Source organism: Sphaeramia orbicularis, chromosome 21, assembly GCF_902148855.1.
Source record: "Sphaeramia orbicularis chromosome 21, fSphaOr1.1, whole genome shotgun sequence".
Taxonomy (NCBI): Eukaryota; Metazoa; Chordata; class Actinopteri; order Kurtiformes; family Apogonidae; genus Sphaeramia; species Sphaeramia orbicularis.
Genome location: NC_043977.1, coordinates 43,006,016 through 43,027,303, shown reverse-complemented (window position 1 = coordinate 43,027,303; position 21,288 = coordinate 43,006,016). Strand labels below are relative to the sequence as shown.

The 21,288-nt window shown below is 37.3% G+C and overlaps 1 protein-coding gene across 1 annotated transcript in view; it reads right to left on the bottom strand.

The window, feature by feature from the left end:
* The window catches only part of LOC115412764 (contactin-associated protein-like 5), a 308,387-nt gene that overhangs the window by 99,630 nt on the left and 187,469 nt on the right, over positions 1-21,288 (bottom strand). Inside the window, exons 9-12 of the mRNA XM_030125412.1 lie at positions 17,605-17,748; positions 16,123-16,282; positions 7,831-7,937; positions 2,757-2,876 (exon numbers count right to left, since the gene is read on the bottom strand). Coding sequence (XP_029981272.1) covers positions 2,757-2,876; positions 7,831-7,937; positions 16,123-16,282; positions 17,605-17,748 — 531 coding nt within the window. The remainder of the gene's footprint in view (positions 1-2,756; positions 2,877-7,830; positions 7,938-16,122; positions 16,283-17,604; positions 17,749-21,288) is intronic.

Here is a 21,288-nt window from a genome sequence, read left to right as displayed (position 1 = left end):
TGCACATTTGAGTGTACTCTAAAATTCAACTATGAGAGAAACTTTTTTCCATACTTTATTAAGAGTTTCACAAAAAATGTCAGATTTTTCAAGGTTTGGAAATTAGCATATCAAAATTCCATACTTTTTAAGACTTTCAAGACCTGCACAAGCACCCTGGAGCATATGTTTATTTCTAAATGTGTCTGTGTGAAACACAACAACAGAACCAAGGTTTAGCGTCAGCGAAATTAAGGAAACAAGGCTTCAATTCAGGAAATTTTCAATCATTTCAGCTTTACTATTTAGTTTGACCTCTGACCTTACGACAAGAAGCAGTGTGGACAGTTAGAAACATCTGATATGTGTTGAATGAAACTTGGTATAAAACATCAGAAAATTAATGCAATAAATCTGAAACTTTCATTTTTACTGCTGTGCATACTTCCCAGATTGTATCTTAATAAAGAGGCTGTGAAATGCATATGTGTGGTCATAAGAACTTTACTAAACCAGCTGCCTCATACTTTATCACAGCAACAATGGATCAATTATTTTCTAGATATAGTTATGACAGAGAGATCAGAGGCCCAAATGCATGCAGCCAGTCGAAAAACGCTTAGTATGTGGGATGGTGTTTATATTATGGTTAAAGAAAGAGTGCAACATAATTGTCTATGACTTTCCTGACCACTATTCTGTCTATATCTGTAAATTATATTCTCTTTCATCTATATACATGTATTTGTTTTTACTAGTTGGTTTTCATATTCTGAGATCCACATTGGGTTGGTATGGGGGTTGCCACTGGTTCTGGGGGGGTGGGGTTTATACTTTGTGTGTCACAGAATCTCGTATCATAAAATGTGAATTTCTTTCTTTTTCTTTTGTATTGTATTTCTGAGATGCACAATGAAAATAAATAAAAAATTGATCAAAAAAAAAAAAAAAAAAGAACTTTACTAAACCAATAAACCTAACGTTGGCCTGGGATGTCTGCACAGTGGTGTACAAATACATTTTTACAGGCAGAGCTAAGGCTTCATCAGTGTGGATTCTCACAATGTTACATGGTCTTTAGTCCGTTTACTGTTTTCTCATTTTCCCTGGACTCCTTTTCCTTTTCACCTGTAACTTCACTTCATGCTGCCCGTCTGCCTTTTTCCCTGACTCTGCACTGATGTCCCGCTTCACGTTTCCTTCTGAACTCAGAAAAGGGCTCTAACATTACTCTGAAGCTTGTTTACAGCAGTGAAAGTGCTGCCCACATCAAAAAGCTCCACGTCAAACCAGATAAAATGTGATCAGACACACAAGGTAAAGTGAGAAAAGTTGTAAAATGTGACATAATTATCACAGTTATATTAATAATTACGTGTTTAACAGTACACTGTAAAATAGAATTGTTGTGCTAACATATTCTGTGTTAGAACAACTTATGACTTGACTTGTGATAATACAAAAACTCAAGTTAAAAGTGTCGCAAATATGAACTTGATGAACCTTGTCTAACTGAATAAATTCTGTTGACTTAACTTCAGTGACAGTTCAGGAGAGTGGGTGGAGATAAGCCCTGTACCACAGAAAATTGGCAGGTGCCTTTTCCAGTTGTGAACTTATTGGCACTCTTTTGCATTTTCTTTCAAAGCTGGGAATACATTTTGTAATGCACACTATGCATTTACTTTTTAAGAAAGTGCCTCAACTGTATGAACTTCCATTGTTTGAAATTATGGAAGCAAAAAAGATTTGGCACGCTGTATTTTTTTAACTGAACTTGCTGCAGCTGAACTGTTAATAATAATAATAATCATAATAATAATAATAATAATAATGATAAGAAGAAGAAGAAGAATTACTACATTTTCAGTAATGTCTTGGTTTAGCTATAGATAGTGATTTGTGAAGAAATGCAAAAATCACACAGCTTAACATAAAGGGAGATGATTATGTATTTCAGTTGCTCAAGACATAGTGGTGTAGTGATAAGTGCAATGGTAAGTATAGTTGATTCATAATAACAAGATCCCTGGATCCAGTCCAGCATCAGCCAAACTGGTAAAGTCTACATATTTTTAATTTAGCGGAATTAAATGGTCTGTCTGAGAGGAGACCTCGGGGCCGACCCAGGACACACTGGAGGGATTACATCTCTGGGCTGGCCTGGGAACGTCTCAGGATTCCCCTGGAAGAGCTGGTGGAAGTGGCTGGGGAGAGGGCTGTCTATGCTTCTTTGCTGAGGCTGCTGCTCCCATGACCAGGACCCAGATAAGCGGATGAAGACGGTACTGTTCGGTAAATTTTTAACTTCAAACAATTACCAAAAGAGTTCAACTAACTAACAAATCTGTGTCCAAAACACACAGACAGAGGTACACACAACAGGGGATATTTCAATGAGACAACATCATGTATGTTAGGCTGTGTTTGTTCATTTGATGCAAAAATTTAAGGCAGAGCTTTCACTCACATTTTTAAAGTGAAACAACACGTTATATTTCACAGTGTATAAATAGTAATCTGCAAACTGTTCCATTTCATAAGTAAAACTCCCAACTCTGCCAGCTTTATACAAGTATATCCTAAACTCTGAGAAACTACCTGAGTGACTATAATGATTTTCTACTGTCTAGAAAATTGTGACAGAGCTGCTGTGACTCAGATCAATGCCGTGCGACCTGTAAGTGAGTGGACTCTTTACTCTGAACACTCAGACGGTTCCCAGGGGACACTCCGAAAGAGTAAAGGTGATAACATGAGGACTACGGCAATCTCACCTGTCATGTTGCAGTATACCTGTGTGGGCCCCAGGGGACCACTCCCATCAGGATCAATGGAGTAGAAGCCGGAGGAGCTGCCTATCAGTTTGTATGCCTCGCAGGACGCCTCGTAGATGGCTGCAAGAAGGAGAGCGAGGACAGAAATCAGCTGGCGTTCTACCGCCTCAATCATCTGACAGCACATAATCATCAACATATTGTCTCTGTGCAGAAGGAAAAAAAAAAAAGAAGTGCTTATAGTTCTTCCTTCACCGTTTTTTTCCCCCCGTGTTTAGATGCAACTGTTGATTAGCACACATGATCACGGAAAAACACTGTTTTGTTTCTGTGGTTTAATGTTTCTAAAATGCATCACAAAATCTTAAACTTCATCAGGTTCGTATTTAATTCACAAGGCAATCTTTTTCTGTTATGCTCCCTCTGACATACAAATGGGGCAGTGTTTGCCTGCATATAAACAAGAAATCTGTATTCTGGGGCACTGGAATTTCACACGTACACTCTCACAGCTGTCTCCACAGCGAATATCAAGGAGATGTTGCAGTACATCAAAAAATGACACCCGCAAGGAAAAAAAAATGACTACATGCAAAGTCAGTTTAAAGTCATGCGGTAAAAAATAGATTTTCTGAAAATTTTAAAGGTAGAAAACCAGCGCTGATGTTCAGGTCATGTCAAGCTTAAGCAGGACATGATGCTACTTTGACTCTCAGCTGCAAAAGAGCAAAGAAAATAAAGATAGGTGAAGTGTTTGTGTGTCAGTTTGAGTGCACTGAATCGAGTAGCAAAGTAGAAGTAGTGCAGCCACAAATAAGAAAAAGTTGGAGTGATATGGAAAATGCAATAAAAAAATACTGATAGCAGAAGTTTACATTCATACGTTCATTCCTGACATTTCTGACTTATTACACATGCAATTATGTTGACCATACAGCTTCTCTCTACAATTTTATCTCCTATTTGCAGCAAAAAGAGTGCACTGGTGTCAAGCATCATCATTTCAAAGTCATTCAACATACCTACCATTAAGACACCCTTATAAAAATAGACCTCTAGATGCCTATAGACCTGTCTCAGGCCTCCCTTTATGGCCAAGAGTACTGAGAAAATTGCTTTTTGGTCTACTCAAATGGTAATCTTGATAAATTTCAGTCATGCTCTTACAAATGTTCAAAGTGACATAAGGCTGAATACTGATTCAAGTGAAGCATCAGGTCTTGTTTTGTTAAATCACAGTGTTTCGTTTGAAACGATAGATGACAGAATACTGCTCCACGGAATGGAAAATTGGGTCGGTAGTCTTCGGTAGTTTTGATAGTCTTACTTAGCAAGTTAAGGTCATTTTATGGTAATTGACAGTTTTGAATCTGAGCATGTGGCAATGACTTTATGAGTCCCCCTAGGTTCAGTTCTTGGACCCCTTCTGTTCAATCTGTATGGGTCAAATTCTGCAAAACAATAATATTGATTACCAGTTATGCAGTTGATACACACATGTTGTTAAGCTCATGGCATACTTGTCTAAGTCATATTTTTTTCAGGACATAGCTGATGATACAGAATGAAGCAGCAGTGTTCTGAGAGTAAATGTATGCAGATATCACCATTTGGCCAAAAATATGACAGGCAATTATGCTATGAGGCTAACGATGTGTTTCTGTCACCAGACAACTGTAGCCTGATAGACTCAGTGTGTCAGTGTTTGGATGAACTAGACGAGCCAAAAGTTCATCAATTAAAAAAGGACAAGGCCTAAAAAACCAAGGATCAAGTTTTTAACCTTACTGCCTTAACAGACTTGGATGTGAGCTTTATCAGCCACATCAAAGTTGTCACCAAAACAACTTTATACCAAATTAAAAATATAACCGGACAGAGTTTTCTGTCCCAAAAAGACCATGAGAGGCTCACCCATGCCTTAATTTGCAGTAGAATCAACTACTGTAGTGGTCTTTAAACTTCAACAACTACAGCTCATTCCAAACAGGGACTAAGGCTACGTTCAGACTGCAGGCAAATGTGGCCCAAATCTGATTTTTTTGCCCATATGTGACCTGCATCCAATCTGTTAAAGACAGTTTGAACAGCACAAATCTGATTTTTTAAAATCTGACCCAGGCCACTTTCATATGTGGTCCTAAATCTGATATGTATCCGATATTTAGCCATATGACTTCAGTTTGAATGGCCAGGTCGCATTTATCCAACCTGTACGTCATTGAAATGTGACAAACATCTCAAGGAGGAGGAGCGGTGGGAAAAACATATTTACTTCCATAAACACAGTGAATGTCTGCAAGGTCACGTATTACGTCAGGACTTCTTTTGTGCAAGAGGGTCACTTCAGGGTCACATTCAGTTCATACTCACAACTGAGAGGAGTCACATTTAAAGGTCCCGTATTATGCAAATCTCACTTTGTGAAAGTTTTCTTATAGTAGTGTGTGTTGCAGTAGCCTCATTATGAGGTTCGAATTTGAAAACTGTCTGTTTCCTCCCTGCCTTGCTACACCACATTTTGTGAAAATGCCTGCTCAAACGGCCGAGTTTGAGCTGGGTCCGCTTATGACGACATAAGCGGATTTAACTCCTCCCCCTCACTGTGCCCCCACCCTGCATGAAAAGGTAAGCCCCGCCCTGGCAAAGTACCTCTTGGACAACAAACATGGCGAAGGTGAGACACGCAAATTGTGGTGTTGTTGGCTGCACACACCAACACGATAGATTATTTTTGCTCCCCACTTCCGAGCCTCTCCGTAAAAAGTGGCTGGATTATATCTTTGATGGTCATGTACCAAACAACATTCCCAAACGCTTGTATGTGTGTGCCCGGCATTTCACGGACGAGTGCTTTTCGAACATGGGCCCATACAGCTCCGGCTTAGCACAAAGACTCCGAATCAAGAAGGACGCAGTACCAACGCTTCGTGACCCAAGTACAAGTGTGGGAGATGTAAGTTCTTAGCATTTTTTTGTATCTTTACAGCATAACCCTACATTACGGATAAGCTGGTGGTTGTTGATGTGTACGTCTAACGTTAGCATGGCAGCTAACATAGCTCGGTTACTGCTGCTAACATTTACGTCCCCGTTAACATGCAAGAGCTGATAATATCAAGAGACATTCAACAGAACTACTTTGAACACGGGCCTTTTGTGGTTGGCATCAGTATAGTTAGCATCAAGCTTGTTAGTAGCTGCCTGCATTAGTGGCGGCAGGCGTCTTTCCGTGTCAGGTCCACGAACCCGACACAACACCGCTGTTTTCCGTCGGGGCTCAATCACGCCTCAAGGCAAAGAAAGCCAGTGTTTGGAAAGACGTTCTGTCTGAGACATGTGTATGATGGCTTCACAGTCAACGTTAGCGCGTAGTACCGCTAGCGTAAGCCGCGTCCTCTCCCAGAGAGGGGAGGGGGAGTGGGCGTGGACAGATGCGTTCATTTGCATACCCGGAAGCAGGCCCAGAAACAGCCTGTTCTGAGGAGGGCTGGTGAGAGGGACTTTTTCGACCGCTGAAACTCCAAAAAAAGGATGATTTTGGGGCGAACAAACTTAAATACTATGTTTTTGGGCTTCTGAGACCTATATGACGTGACTGAAAAATAGCATAATACGGGACCTTTAATGTGTAATATGAACGAGCACACAAAAAAAATCTGATTTCACCAAAAAATCTGAATTGAGCATTAAGACCTGCTGTCTGAATGTAGTCTAAGAGAACACCAGAACTAAAATCTTCATACTGGATTCCAGTTAAGTACAGAACAGATTTTGAAGTCCTACTACTGGTCTACGAATCACTGAATGGTTTACACCCTGAACACATCTGTGATATGGAATAAACCACGTAGGACTAAATATAGTGTTGTGGCATTTAGCTGCTATGCTGCAGATAGTTTTAAGTCCAGGTCTTCTTATCAGGCTGTAAGTCTTAAGTCTTACTGCTCTGTATATCTGGAGGAGGAGCAGTATATTCTTTTAATAATTCTAATATATGCTTTTAATTATTTTATTCTATTCTTTTATGGATTTATTTACTATGTACATGTACTATGTGGGCGGCACAGCAAGAAGGTCCTGAGTTCGATTCCAACACCAGGGACTTTTTTGTGTGGAGTTTGTGTGGGTTCTCTCCAGGTACTCAGGTTTCCTCCCGCCATCCAAAGACATGCACTAGTAGGTTGATTCACTACTTGGTTAAATTGCCCATAGATGTGAATGTGTGAGTGACTGGTTGTTTATCTCTGTATGTCAAGGTCGTTATTAAAAATGAGAATGTTGTCAACTACGTTACCTGGTTAAATACTTTTTTTTTTTTTTTAAAGTTGACTCAGTCCATCTCAGTTCACCCAATAAATTAAACCCCACCTCCCCAGATTTTGAAGAAATTTGGTGTGTGGGTAATTCATAGCCAGAAAAGCTGAAATTTCAAATTTTAACTGTATCAGACGAATGGTTTTCGAGAAAACGCAATTTATTTTTTTCACTTTCTTGCAAAAAAGCCCATGGCAGCCAAATTTCACATTGTTGTAACTCAGTAACCACTGGTCCGATTTTAAAAAGCAGGGTATTTCTGTAAAGGGGAGACCATAAAGAATCTAAATCTAACATTCCTGTGTGCATTTGGGTACTTTTGAATTGGATGACCTTTAGATTTATATTTTGACCTTGAAATTAAAACTGTGGGACATGCCCGACCTCTTTAACACTATTATGAAAAATGTAGCCAAATGTCTCAACTACAACATATTAAAAAATTGGAGGGGGTGAGGTTTAAAATGCCATTTTTTTGGGTGATCTGAGATGAACTGACCCAGTACCCTCTTACAGTTACATGGTTTTTGTAATATTTTGGTTTGTTTAAGGATACTGATTTGCCTTGCTATAAACGCTAAAATAAATGCTATAAAATATAAAGTTTCCTGACAATGTAATACAAGTCAAAGTACGTCACCACTTTCTTCCACACCATCACAACTTCTTATTTGGGATTGTGCATATGGAGGATATGGATGGTGTGATAGCAAGTCTGAGACAACGTGAAGACATGAAAATGAAGCAAGCTGCTCACAGTTATGACAGGTTCCTCCAGAGTATCCAGTCCCCAAACAGTCACAGGAAAAGGAACTCCACGACTGAGAGCAGCGACCTCCGTGTTCACACAGATTAGGAAGGCATCTGGTAGGACAATCACAGGGTTCAGTTAGCATTTCACACATCTCTGGCACACTTTTATGTTGATTGTGCAAAAAAAAAAAAAATCTAAGTAAAGTAAAAACTGTTATTCTGCACAACAAAACAAATATACAAATCAGTTCTCTGAAAATAGTGGTAACAACAACGAGGATACCCTTAGAAGATGCACTTAGAAACCTCAAGTGTGTCTTTGTTTTGTAGAACAGCACTTATGTTTGTGTAAATATAGCATATCTCACAATGTCAGCTTTATAAAAATGCCACACATGGGTCAAAAGCAGCTAACTTAAAAAAGTCAAGGTAAAGGTTTTTCATCAAGTTTCAATTATTCATCTTTTTTATTGCTGTGTTTTACCAAACGAATCACCTAACTAATACGATATGATTTTGTCCAGATGGATAGTAGTGCTGGGCAACACCACACTTTTATGACTCAATGCAATACCGATTACGTTTTCTGTGTATGTATTCAATATATCCCGATACTGATACTTTCAGTGATTTTTTTTTTTTCAAATTAAAATGTTACACTTAAAAGACATTTCACATGACAAATACTGACCATTTAACAGCTTTAATGTGCATAATCTTTGGTGGCCATTTTTTAAGCAATGAAATATATTTTGAAAAATACATAAATAATTAACATAAATATGAATGAAAATATAAAAATAAAACACAAATAATAAATATAAATATGAATTTAATAAAAATTTCAAAATAAAACAAATAATTAACACAAATGAATTAAATAAAAATAAAGAAATAATACACGACTAAAAAAAACATCATTGAATGTATTCATTGAATATAATGAAATGGTCACAAATTCAAAGACCTTTTTTTTCAACAAAACCTACACATTCCACATTTTTATAACAAACGAAGTTAGAAAATAATAAAATTTGCTGCAATTCTGACGGAACTGGGCTAATTTTCAGGTGTTTATAAAGGTTGCTGGTGTTGCTGCAGTCTTGTACAGTTGTACTACACAGACGACACTTTACTGTAGTTTTATCCACGGGTGTAAAGTACACCCACACCACACTCCTCTTCCTCTCAACCATGCTGTCCTTTCAGACACACGCAGCCGCAGACTGAACTGGTGCTAACAGGATAAAAACAGCTAACTGGACTAGTTCAATTTTATGCTGTGTGTGTGTGTGTGTGTGTGGGGGGGGGGGGGGGGGGGGGGGGGGGGGGCAGTACAAAACCTTGAAGCAAGTTACCCTATAAGATTCAGACGTGACACAGGCACTTTTATTTTGCATTTATTATTTAATACTTATACTTTATTAACATAATTGATGCTCAAATAAGTAGTATGTGAGTATCAATATATTGATAACACAGAATCAATATCAATAAAATCAATCACCACTAATGGAAAGGTGCACAATGCAAAAAAAAAAAAAAAAAAAAAATCTTAATAATTCCCCTCAAACGCATTAAAAGTAATGAAAATGTGAGGAGCTGAAGGAACAGATGTCTTTATTAAAATATATGGAGTAAAGACATGTTTAAACTGCTTAAGTACACTAACGCAGTATTGTTGCTTCCCACCTCTGCTGTACAGATTTATAAGCCTGATCTTTTATTTATCAGAGCAACACTGCTGCTCTGTTTTGTTTTCTGTGTTGTTATAAGCACCCACTTGGGACCTCACCCAAAAAAGTAATTTGCTGCTTATTAATATTTCGTGAAGCTGAAGTTAAAAACTGTGGAAAATTGTGTCTCTCTGTGCCCTTGTCATGAGTTGAAACAGCTGACATGTCTTCCTGCTTCTCTAAAAATAGGCCGTCACTGTCACCTTCAGCCTGTTTATGGGATTTTACCACAATAAGCGTTTCACAGAAATCCCAACCACACTCATCTGATTAATAGTCCCTTCCTCGAGCCTCCTTCAGTTTCACATAATTGCTAGCCTTTCAAGCGTGCATCTATAATTTCATACACTTTCATCTCTCACCTATTAACTGCAGCCAAACCAGGCCAGCCGCAACATGGATAAGGTTACAGTCATTGGCTTAATTACCATCAAGCTATTTTCTGTTGTTGTGTTCATGGGTGCCCTTATGTGTCATGAAATATCAGTAGCATCTACAGTACGTGCTCGCTAGCCATAAACTGAGTCATTGGATTTAATTGGACACAGACAAAGAGATTAGTTCTGAAAAAAAGGTAAATTTTCTCATACACCCAACACCAAATCACAAGTGGGATTTTTTGTTCTTGAAATCGCATTTAAGTGTGTCAGATTTGCTGGGATCTAATTGCAGAAATTGACTAAAATATTTATAATTATGTTCTCATTAATGAATAATCACTTGAAAATAAGAAACGCTGCATTTTTGAAACCTTAGCCTGACTCTTTATATGTACAACTGGAGCTTGGACCTGTTTCTGGATCACCATTTGACTAAACCAAACATTTACAGTCACGTTAAGTCCTTAAAACCTGACGTGTCATCGCTGACACACCTTGCACATATGCATTTTGGATGGCTGTAACTGTTTCATTGTTTGTGCGATTGGAAAAATTCCAATGGTGTCTGAAACCTGAAGGGGAAGACACACCAAATTGACTGCCGATCGTCGCCAGAAAAGGTAGCCCGACTGATCTGTTTCTCTGACGCGGTCAAAAAAGTGTGAAGAACACACAAAATCGACTACTGACTTGAGTGTACGTTCTGCACTTGCGCAAAATGTAATGTCTCCATAACAGCAGGCGGTGCTAATCTGTCTTGTGGCCTAAAAAAACGGAAATGACGGAACATCTCTCTAGACCAAAACACAGAGGCCGCTGTCGTCAGTCATTGTTGTCAGCAGAGAGTGTTGAGTAGTCAAGAAGAATTGTTGTTATACTCATTGAATGGATGGCTAGTAATAAGAAGATACTGGTGTTGTCAGCTCTCAGGCTTCTTCTTGTGGAAGAAGAAAGATTCCGGGCTTCTCGTTCACTGATTCAGTAGTCAAGGGCTATCCCTCCACCAATCAGATTGGTCTGACTGAACGACTGGGTAACGGCCGATTACTGTTGAATCAGCTGAAAAGAATGGCGATGGCAGTAACACCAGCCGATCACACGGAACACACCAAACAGACTCATGTCACCGACTTCGTCAGACTACCCGACGACGTCCCACCACTGAAAATCGGGTTGGAGTGTCTTCGCCCTGAGACATTGTGCTTTATTGGGTCATTACGGTAATTTCACTCACACCTGTACTAGAAGCTGGAGAAGAAACTTTTAGTAGAATTATAACATGCAGTAAATTGTAAATGACTGCTGGAGTTTGAAAGTTGTAAGTGCTCTGGAAAAATGGACAAAAGGACTCAGTCACAGCATACTTTCTAATCATTTTATAGCAGTGGTTCCCAACCTTTTTTGGCTTGTCACCCCATTTTAACATCCGAAATTTCTGGCGACCCCAGACATTCAAAACAGAGACTTTTTTTTTTTTGTTGCTAAAATTAATTTGTTTTTGATCATGTAATAGTTTGCTATACTATGTTGCAAATAAACGTTAATTTTAGATGACATTTAGTCTATATAATGTATATTATTATGGATGGAGGCAGAAAAGCCAGGTGTAGATTACTGCACAAAGTGAGAATTTTATTTTCCTCGGTCAGGATATGTACAGTCAGTTCATCTTGGATTTGCAAGGCTGACAATTAATACTGAACAAACAATAACTCAAACTATGAATTATGAAAGAGCTGCAGCATCTGAAACTGACCACAATGAACACTTGAAAGATAAACAGTACCACAGTGCTTCAGTTTCAGACTCACAGTCTGTCGTGTCTTTTATGTAATGTGATTCGCTCTGTCAACTCACCATATATTTTTTATTAGTAAGTTGGTTTTTTTTTTTATTTTTATAAATTACTAGAAATTTCAGGCAACCCCATTTGAATTCCAGGCGACCCCACGTGAGGTCCCAACCCAAGGTTGTTTTATAGTCAAAATAAGAAAAAAATCCAGACGGACAATTTCAGGTTTGGGGTTTAAAGAGTGTCATGGAGGTGGTTACCAACAGCTTATTCAAACAAGGGTTTATGACTGTAGTTGTGAGTATAGTCAAAGAATATGGTGAGTGAAATAAAATAATAATAAAATAAATAACTCATATAGGTCAACCTGGTCATTGTTAAACAGTCTGTGACCAAGTCAAGGACAAGCAGTACATAAACGCAGCATTCAAAGGGATGAATATACTTAATATCAAATATTATAAAGTCAACAAATATATTAATCTTTACATATTACATATAGACCGTGTGCAGAATGAGTGGATGAAGGATTTGTGAACTGTTTAGAGGCCATTTTGTGATTTGACCATTGTGAGCTTTGGAGCTGGAAGTGACCATATTTGGACAAAAGTGGTTAAACTATGGGAGGTGAGCTAATGCTAAATGCCAACTTAATGACTTGGAAAAAAAAACATTAAACTTCATCAAGCCCTGCATAGCACATGGAAAGGCTGACCATCTCATTAAGACTCACCACTGACAAATGTAAAAAATATTGGGAAAAATAGGGTGTTTATGTTAATCAAAGAAATCCTGGACCCTATATAATCTTATATTTATATATGCTTATTTTGACTTTTTTTTTTTTTTTTTGCCTAATTTGTGCTGAACCTGTCTGTATTTTATTTGTCTAAAGGTTGAACCTAGATGCTCTAACTGTTGTGGTCTGTTTTTTGTTTTATTTGTTTGTTCTGTACACTGTAAAATTAGTTTATAAAAATAAAATATAAAAAAAAAAGCCCTGCATAGCAAAGTCACTGTACAGTCTTAAAGGAGCTGTCTGTCAGGGAAAAAAAAAGTATTTTATTAATTAGATTAGATTAGATTAGATTAGATTAGATTACAACTTTTACATACTTACATACTGACTTCATTTTGGAGCTGAGGTGACCCTTGATCTTACATCAGTATAGAAAGGCACACCTACAGAGTCTATATAACGCTTTCCCTCCCACTACTCGTGCAGTGCATCCAGATATTTTCTATCCTTTTCTTTATCCAGTGGTTTTCAACCGCTCTAACCTTGAGATACACTTTTTCTGTGATTGTCAAGTTAAGGCCCACTTTGATAGAATTTTTCACAAACAACATATTTTTTTCAAATATAAGCTTGTAAATAAATGTTCAATGTCACTGTGAGCTTTTTTAAAAACCAAATACACACATGACTAACTATTACAACTACACAATGGTGTTTGCGCACAAATATGTCACACATGTATGTTTCAGTCCCTTTTTACTGCAAAGTGTTTGTAAATCTGTATGTAACTATATCATATTTATATGTTGTGCTCTATTTTGTCTATAAACATCTTTCAGTTCAATGTTTGCTTCACTGTGACAACCACCTACTGCAGACTTTTGACACGTCTGTCAAAATAAAAAAAAGTCTGACATCAAATTGCATTTAAAGTAATTATATCAATTAATTAAAGCAATTATACCAATTTAAAAGCTTTTTCATTGACACAGTTCACAACTCGCTTGGATTGAGTCTGTAACCCACTTTTGGGAGTCACAAACCATCACTTGAAAAAGCTGGTCTCGGTCCATGTATACGGGATCTGTTGGATTCTACGGCAGAACTGGCAACGAAGGAGGTGATGCTTTTATGAGTTTGATTTGCTATTTCAAGAGCAGGTTAAGTTTGCATGACGTTCATGTTTTAATCAGTCATCTCACAATCTTCACCACTGGATGCCACTACATCGTTCGCATCAAACCTACAAAAAAATCCTGTAATACTTCAGTAACTGTTGGGAAGAATACATTAATGCATTACAGTAACAGATTAGTTTTTGCTGTAACGTAGTAGTGTCAGGCATTGCTAATTAATTTTCAGTAATATTTTACTTGGTACATGTTCAATAGTGCTTGCGTTACAACACACTTTTCATCAATATTGTAATTGCACAAATGAAAAAAAAAAGAAAAAAACAACACGACCGTGAAACCTTAAAGCAGTGTATGAGTTTAATCACAATTTTTTTTTTTCAAATTTGCAAAACCGCTTGTTTGTATAACAAATCAAAAACGTCACTCAGGCCTTTATGGAAATTTTGTCACAAGGTGCATTGTGGGAAGCTCACAGATTTGGCAAAAAAACAAGCTAGATCGCTATAACGTAAAATTATGCAGTCCACCAGTGTTGTTCTAAAGAATGAGTGGACAGAGGTAAAGGCAACATTTGGGTTCAGCACTCACGAAGAGACAGTGAAATTGCTGCTGCATGGAATTCCCATTCCCACAATGCACTTTGCAACAAAATTTCCGAAAAGACCCGTATGACGTTTTGGTTGTTCTGTAACCAAGGGGACTGTGTTTATGATGCAGTCATCTTGGAAGTTGTTCACCGTGAGGGAAGTGATTAAAGCACGTAAGCACAGAAAGACTAATGGATTAGTGATAATTAGGCTATCACTGGGGTTTTACAAATTTGAGAAAAATTTGTGATGAAAGTCATACACTGTTTTATGGAATCAAAAATGCAGCAGGAAAGTTCTGTTTCTTGATGGTGCTTAGCCAATGGGTGAAGATGGCAGAAAACAGTACATTGTCCACATGGATGTATGCTCATTACTAACCCTAACATCGCTTTCAAGAAGCTAGTTAGCATGATCCCTATGATCAGCGATGACAAATGATAAATGGACTGCACTTATATAGTGCATTTTTTACACCTTCATGGTCCCCAAAGCGCTTTACAAAGCCTCACATTCACCCATTCACACACACACACTCATACAGAAGAAGGCGGCTGCTGCCATGCAAGGTGCTACCAGACCCTACTGGGAGCAATTTAGGGTTCAGTGTCTTACCCAAGGACACTTCGACATGTGGACAGTCGGAGCCAGGATTCGAACTGAAGGGTCACTAGACGACCCGCTCTACTAACTGTGCCACAGCCGCCAATAACAAGGTAAGCTAATGTTTCTATGACTCGTTAGAATTCTTTATCGACTGCGAATTTATCTACCGGCGTCCTCAGCGCAGCACCCCGTGTTTGAATATGTTAAATGTAGAAAAAAACACAAGCGTTCCTGCTGGGATTCAAACATTGTAGACCATAGTGTTACTTACTGAGCTATCTGTCCACATGCACTTTGGGCAAAAATGTATGGGTCCCAAGGCTCTGCTACCTCTTGTATTGGGGTGTGTGTATGTGTGTGTGTGCTCTACTGCACACGCGCCATTTATGACGGGAGTCTGTATGCAACTCAAAAGTCATACAGGAGTCATGTAACACATTACAATTCTGAGACAGTTATATTGTAAGGTAAGAAATTAATTTTAAGTAACAGTGACAAGTAATGTGTAATGGAGAACAGTTTGGAAGTAACTTGCACAACACTGGTTCTTAATATGTCAAACTGAACTATGTAACTTCAAAACTACACTTAATACAATGAGTTTTATTGTAATTGTAACTCTTCTGTTTGCACTAATCACTTCGCCACATGCAGGTAAAAACCACAGCTTCACACTGAAAAAGAATATCCCTCCTATCAGCCGTCTATCAGGTCTCACAGCACATCCCGTAGCCCACTGACAGGACAGACGCTGTGTTTGCATGTCCTCTGACAGAACGCAATCTGTGGTAGAAAGCCGGTAATGTGATGTGTGACAACACAGAGATGTCCTCAAGGCAAAATACAAGAGGAAACGGCTGCTCCTGTGCTTATCCCCTCCCTATAAATGTTCTAAACCACATGCAGACGTCCGTGGAGTTTGCGCGTCTGTCAGCTGTGTTTACAGAGCCCAAAGCTGTGCGGGGTAATGAGGGTTAGCATGCCATGCAGGACAGTAGGGAGCAGCTTGTTAGCATAGTCCTCTGCCAGGGAAGGTGTTACCAAGTTTCTGTTGCAATTTAATTGGATGATCCTGTCAGTATGTTTTTCTCTGCAGGACAAGTTGTCAGTGACTTTAAGTTAGCTGAGCAGACAACAGACTGTCATCTACAAATTAATAATGTAGGCACAAATAACTCTCTGCTGCCATCCAGGACAATGTTTTACACATATTTAGTTTGAAACAATGACTGTTACACTGCGAAATGTTAAAGTCTTCAGTGAAATCTCTGCAAGAACAGTTAAAGGACACTGTAAGGAAAAAAGTTCAGACTACTTTACCTGTCTCGTATATTGCATGTATGGAACTGAAGCTCATTATAACTTCCCAGCAGTCCTTGTTGTACATGACTGAGATCCACTGTCTGGCTGTTGATGAATATCAGCTGCATACAGCCCTGGAAAGCTGCAGTCGCGTACTGACACTCCACAGTGGGGCAACCTGAATGGGAAAAGATGCAACTTTTATTTATCCGCTATACTCCTTAAAAATAGGCATAGGCTGTTTAAGTGACAGCTGGTCTGTAGGGCGGTGCAGGGGGGAGCACCACTTCAAATTACTTGTAGAAGAGGAGCTGTTGAAAGATTGATTTGAACAAAAATGTCTCAGGAAAAAAAAAAGTATATATATTTGCTTAATTTCTTTGGTGAATACGTTCAATTCTTCATTGTGGGGTGCTGGTAAAATGAGTGTGTATGGCTACAGAAACTACTGTGAAGCAGGTGATGAGTCTATGTTTTCATTGGAGGATGAAGGATGTATCCCAGGATGTAATTTTTGGCACCCATAGCCAATCAGACCAGTTTTAACCCATAAAGACTCAGTGGTACTTCTGTGGCCAGTTCCAAGTGAATTTTGTCTATATTTAACCTTTCTTATGTAATTTATCGCTATTTATTATAATATTATGCTTTTTATTTTGTGCTTTTCAAGTGAAAATCATGTATTTTTCTGTATTTAATTTGCTGATCATGTAGGTGTTTATAAAACCACAGATTAAAATTCAGAGTTTCATATTAGAAACAGAGAAAACTGAATAAAAAGTGAGTTTTTCAGCAAAGATATAAATAACTGAACATAAACCAGGTGTCTCCATCCACTGTCATTTATCAAACTCCATGGGTTTTACTGATGAATCAATGTTGTAGAAGATGACAGTGTTTCCATGGTAACTACGGCGCCTCTGAACGTCCAAATGGGTTACATCTGATGACCATGAAAAGATGACAAACTGTATTTTACACCAATTATTTACATGTATTGATAGGATTAGTGGGTCAACAGGAATTAAACAGTTTAGATCAGTAGCTGGTTTTGGTCGACGGTGGATGTTTGGGTCTTTATGGGTTAATAAAGGTAAAGTGAATTTGTAATTTTACAGATTGCACCTGCATGTTTTCTCTTTTCATGTGTCAGAATGTGAACAGGTCTATGAAACATTAGTGAATTTGTGGTGCCTCACTAAGATACTTGGTTTTCATGTATTTCGTCACCCATGTGTATGTACAATTGCATGTAAAGTTTTACAGTTTGAATAAAAGAAGAAAGAAACAGAGGTGAAACTTTTCTACTTTTCTTTTTCTTGTGCCTCCATTGCTAACCGTGTCCTCACAGGCGGACTGGTATAAAGAGGATAAATAAGGACTTTGAACTAAAGCATGCAAATATGCTCTTTTTTCTTCAAAAACAGAGCTTGGAAAAGCACATAACATGTCACCCGGTGGTTTCTTAACCCTGCAAACACACTGAGAGTATCTGCTAACCTCCAAAGTAAAAGTTGCCTTTTGATTCCAGCTCTTCCCACAGTTCAATGGTGGAGGATGGCTCATTATCCACCGTCAAAGTGATCTGCAGGTTTCTGGTGTCCAGACGTACAGAGTGCCACAGTCCATCATTGAGTGTGTGACCTAAAGGAATAAAAAAAGCATACAACGAGCTGCAAGAAATGGAGTATTTTCTGACTGGCTTCTTTACTGTGAATAAAGTGTCTTATTTTTAGATGCAAAACATGTGTTTAAAGGGTAGATGATGAAAAGAAATGACACTAATGTGGTTCTGTTTCAACAAAACATGCTGTGAAATAGTTACTTTACATTTCAGCAACATGACATAATAATGAACCTTTCACAAAATGATTCGTTATTCCATAGATATAATTGCTGCTTTGTCTGAATACAACTCTATAATGACTATGTCAAAAAGTCATGTATACATGTAACTGGATAGTCCATCCACTGTGGGTGCATGGAGTGTTCTGTGGACGTGGACTACATATTCATGCACTTAATCTGTGACCTGAGTGTGAGTGATTTCCTTTTTTTTTTTTTTTTTTTTTTTTTTTAACTGCACTATGCCTTGACTCCCTCATTAAACCATTATAATGCTTACTAGAGCTGGGTATTTCCACTAAATTTCTGAATTGATTCAATTCAGATTCACCAGGTCCCAAAATGATTTGTCGTCTTGTAGGTTTTGACATGGTTTCGTTTAGGGAGCAATACCAGTTTATTTTGGATGGTTGTGGAGAATCTCAGAGAAATAAAGCTGCGACTCTTAACCCTTTATAGGGCAAGTGACTCTATTTGGTAATTTCCGCACACATTACAAAGCAGTGACAGCAACAATCTCAGGTCCAATGTGGTCTGCAGGGTCTGTAAGACAGGGTTATAAAAAATTCAGAACTGAATTGAGAATGACCCCTAAATTCCAATTTAATTCTTGAATTTGAATTGAGATTGCAAAACAGGACGAGGAATTGCAATTCAAATTGAAATTATAGGAAGTAGAATTGGAGTTCCATGAAATTCAAAGAAATTCATGATACATAATTAAGGTGTATTTAAAAATGAAGCTTTGCAGTATATATTCTTCAAATCCAAACTCAAAACCCATCTGCTCACAGCCTCTTTCCCTTTGTGATCACAATTGTCCATATTTTTTTTAACCTGCCTTTTACTTTTTATGCAATGTTTTATTACTTATTTATACTCTCCTTGTTAACTGTATGGTGTCCTTGAGTACCAAGAAAAGCACCTATAAATAAAATGTATATTATTAAATTACATATGATTACAGCATGAATTTCATGCAGGCATTATTGCATGGACTTTATGCACACAATATTTTATTATAGTAAATATATATATACACACACAGTATATATATATATATATATATATATATATATATATATATATATATATATATATATATATATATATATATATATATATATACAGGGTGGGGAAGCAAAATTTACAATATCTTGAGGCAGGGATTGAAAGACAGTGTATGACCAATTAGTTTATTGAAAGTCATGAGAATTTCTTTGCCACAAGAACATTTACATAATAGAAAATGTTTTTATTCTATGTGTCCTCCTTCTTTCTCAATAACTGCCTTCACACGCTTCCTGAAACTTGTGCAAGTGTTCCTCAAATATTCGGGTGACAACTTCTCCCATTCTTCTTTAATAGTATCTTTAAGAAAGTCGACATTGCTGTGTGATGTTCTATTGGTAGCATGTTCTAAAACGCCCCAAATAGCATAATCCAGAGGGTTTAGATCTGGCCTAGAAGGCGGCCATAAACATGATTCCCAAAAATTGCTAAAGTTGGATTTGTTGCTGTTGTCAACAAGTGTTTTGGTGTTCTTATGTAAGATTCTAACTTCAAATCATATTTTACTGCATTTCTAATGGTCTTGTTGTCTACCTCAAGTTCAATTGCCATTTTTCTCATGGATTTGGTTGGATCCTTTAGGATTTTGGATTTGAGAGCTTTAATAAAAGCTTTGGTACGTTTTTTGTTGCTTCCTCCACTTCCAGACTTTCTCGTAATAGTTTTGCTCATAGTCATTCTCTTCTTTCCATTATAAACAGTCTTTATGGACACTCCAACTATTTTTGAAATCTCCTTTGGTGTGACGAGTGCATTCAGCAAATCACACACTCTTTGACGTTTGCTTTCCTGATTACTCATATGGGCAAAAGTTTCTGAAAAGGTATGGATAATAGTGTTAGGTATGATTATGACATCAATATATGTTTGGTTTCAAAACAATTGACGTAGTGCCTGCTGAGAAAAAACAACTAAATGTTCATTGTAAATTTTGCTTCCCCACCCTGTGTGTGTGTGTGTGTGTGTGTGTGTATATATATATATATATATATATATATATATATATATATATATATATATATATATATATATATATATATATATATATATGTATATATATATATGTATATATATATGTTGTTTTTTTTTTTTTTTTTTTGCCACAAATTAATATTAAAAATATACTCTATAAAACAGTGTTGCAGGCAAGACGTTCAGACCAGAATGATGAAACATCAATGACAAAACATCTGAGGAACTGTTGACCATTAGATGCAACAACATTACCCTGTAAAGTACTTTAATAAATGATAATTGCATTTACCAAAACACTGTTTCTTTGATGACTTTGAAATAAAGATATTGCTAATTATTCAACATTAAGTGTCTGTACTTCTATATGGAAGAAAAATGTATTTTAAAAGTATCACATTCTCACTGATATGTGATAAGAATGAAGTTCTCTGAATTGCAATAAATTCAATTCCACCTCCTGTAATTCAAATTCAACTTCAAATTCATTCATTGAATTTAATTCAATTCTGAAATTCTGCTGTAAGGTCCACCTCTGCATGAACAGTGAGTGTACCTGCTTTGTTAGATACCATGAAGTAATGGTACTAATGTAAGGAATGATGTTCAAAGGGATAATGTGATGTGGACAGGGGTCTGGATCAGCACTGATGTTGGTCTAATGTTCTAAAAGTGATGCTCTAATGTTCTAAAATACATGTTCCTTTCACCTTACAAGTGATTTCCTTGTATTTTTTATATATAGTTCTTGTTTTTTTTCTTTTTTTTTTTTTTTTTTGACACTTATGGCCAAGGAACCAAATATGGTAACTTAACTGACCTTGATTTTCTACATGACAATAAAAAATAGAAAATTTTCACAAAAGTAATAAAGTCCTGTTATGTCCTTTTTTGAATTTCACTGTATTTCTATGAGTTCCCTATAAAGGGTTAAATCTAATGCATTTTTTTTTTTTTTAAGTAGAAACATTTAGATAAGATTTTAAGCCAAACCACATATATTCATGTACTGTTTACTGAACATGACTAACATGCTTGTATCATTCAAGTGAAGATTATCTCAATCAGAGAATCAAGTTTTCCAAACCCACTCCTGATGCTTATTACCCATAATAACATTCTGTTTTCTTTCACAGGAAAACTCTTGAATAAATTCCGGTTTTTATCCAATTCATTGCCTCTGAATGTCATAGTACGCCTTCGTTAAAGAAGCCCTTCTTAACATGAGCCCCTAATCTCAATATTCTTACACTTGGAAATTCCCATAAAAATGACTTTAAAGCCTCCTGATCCTGT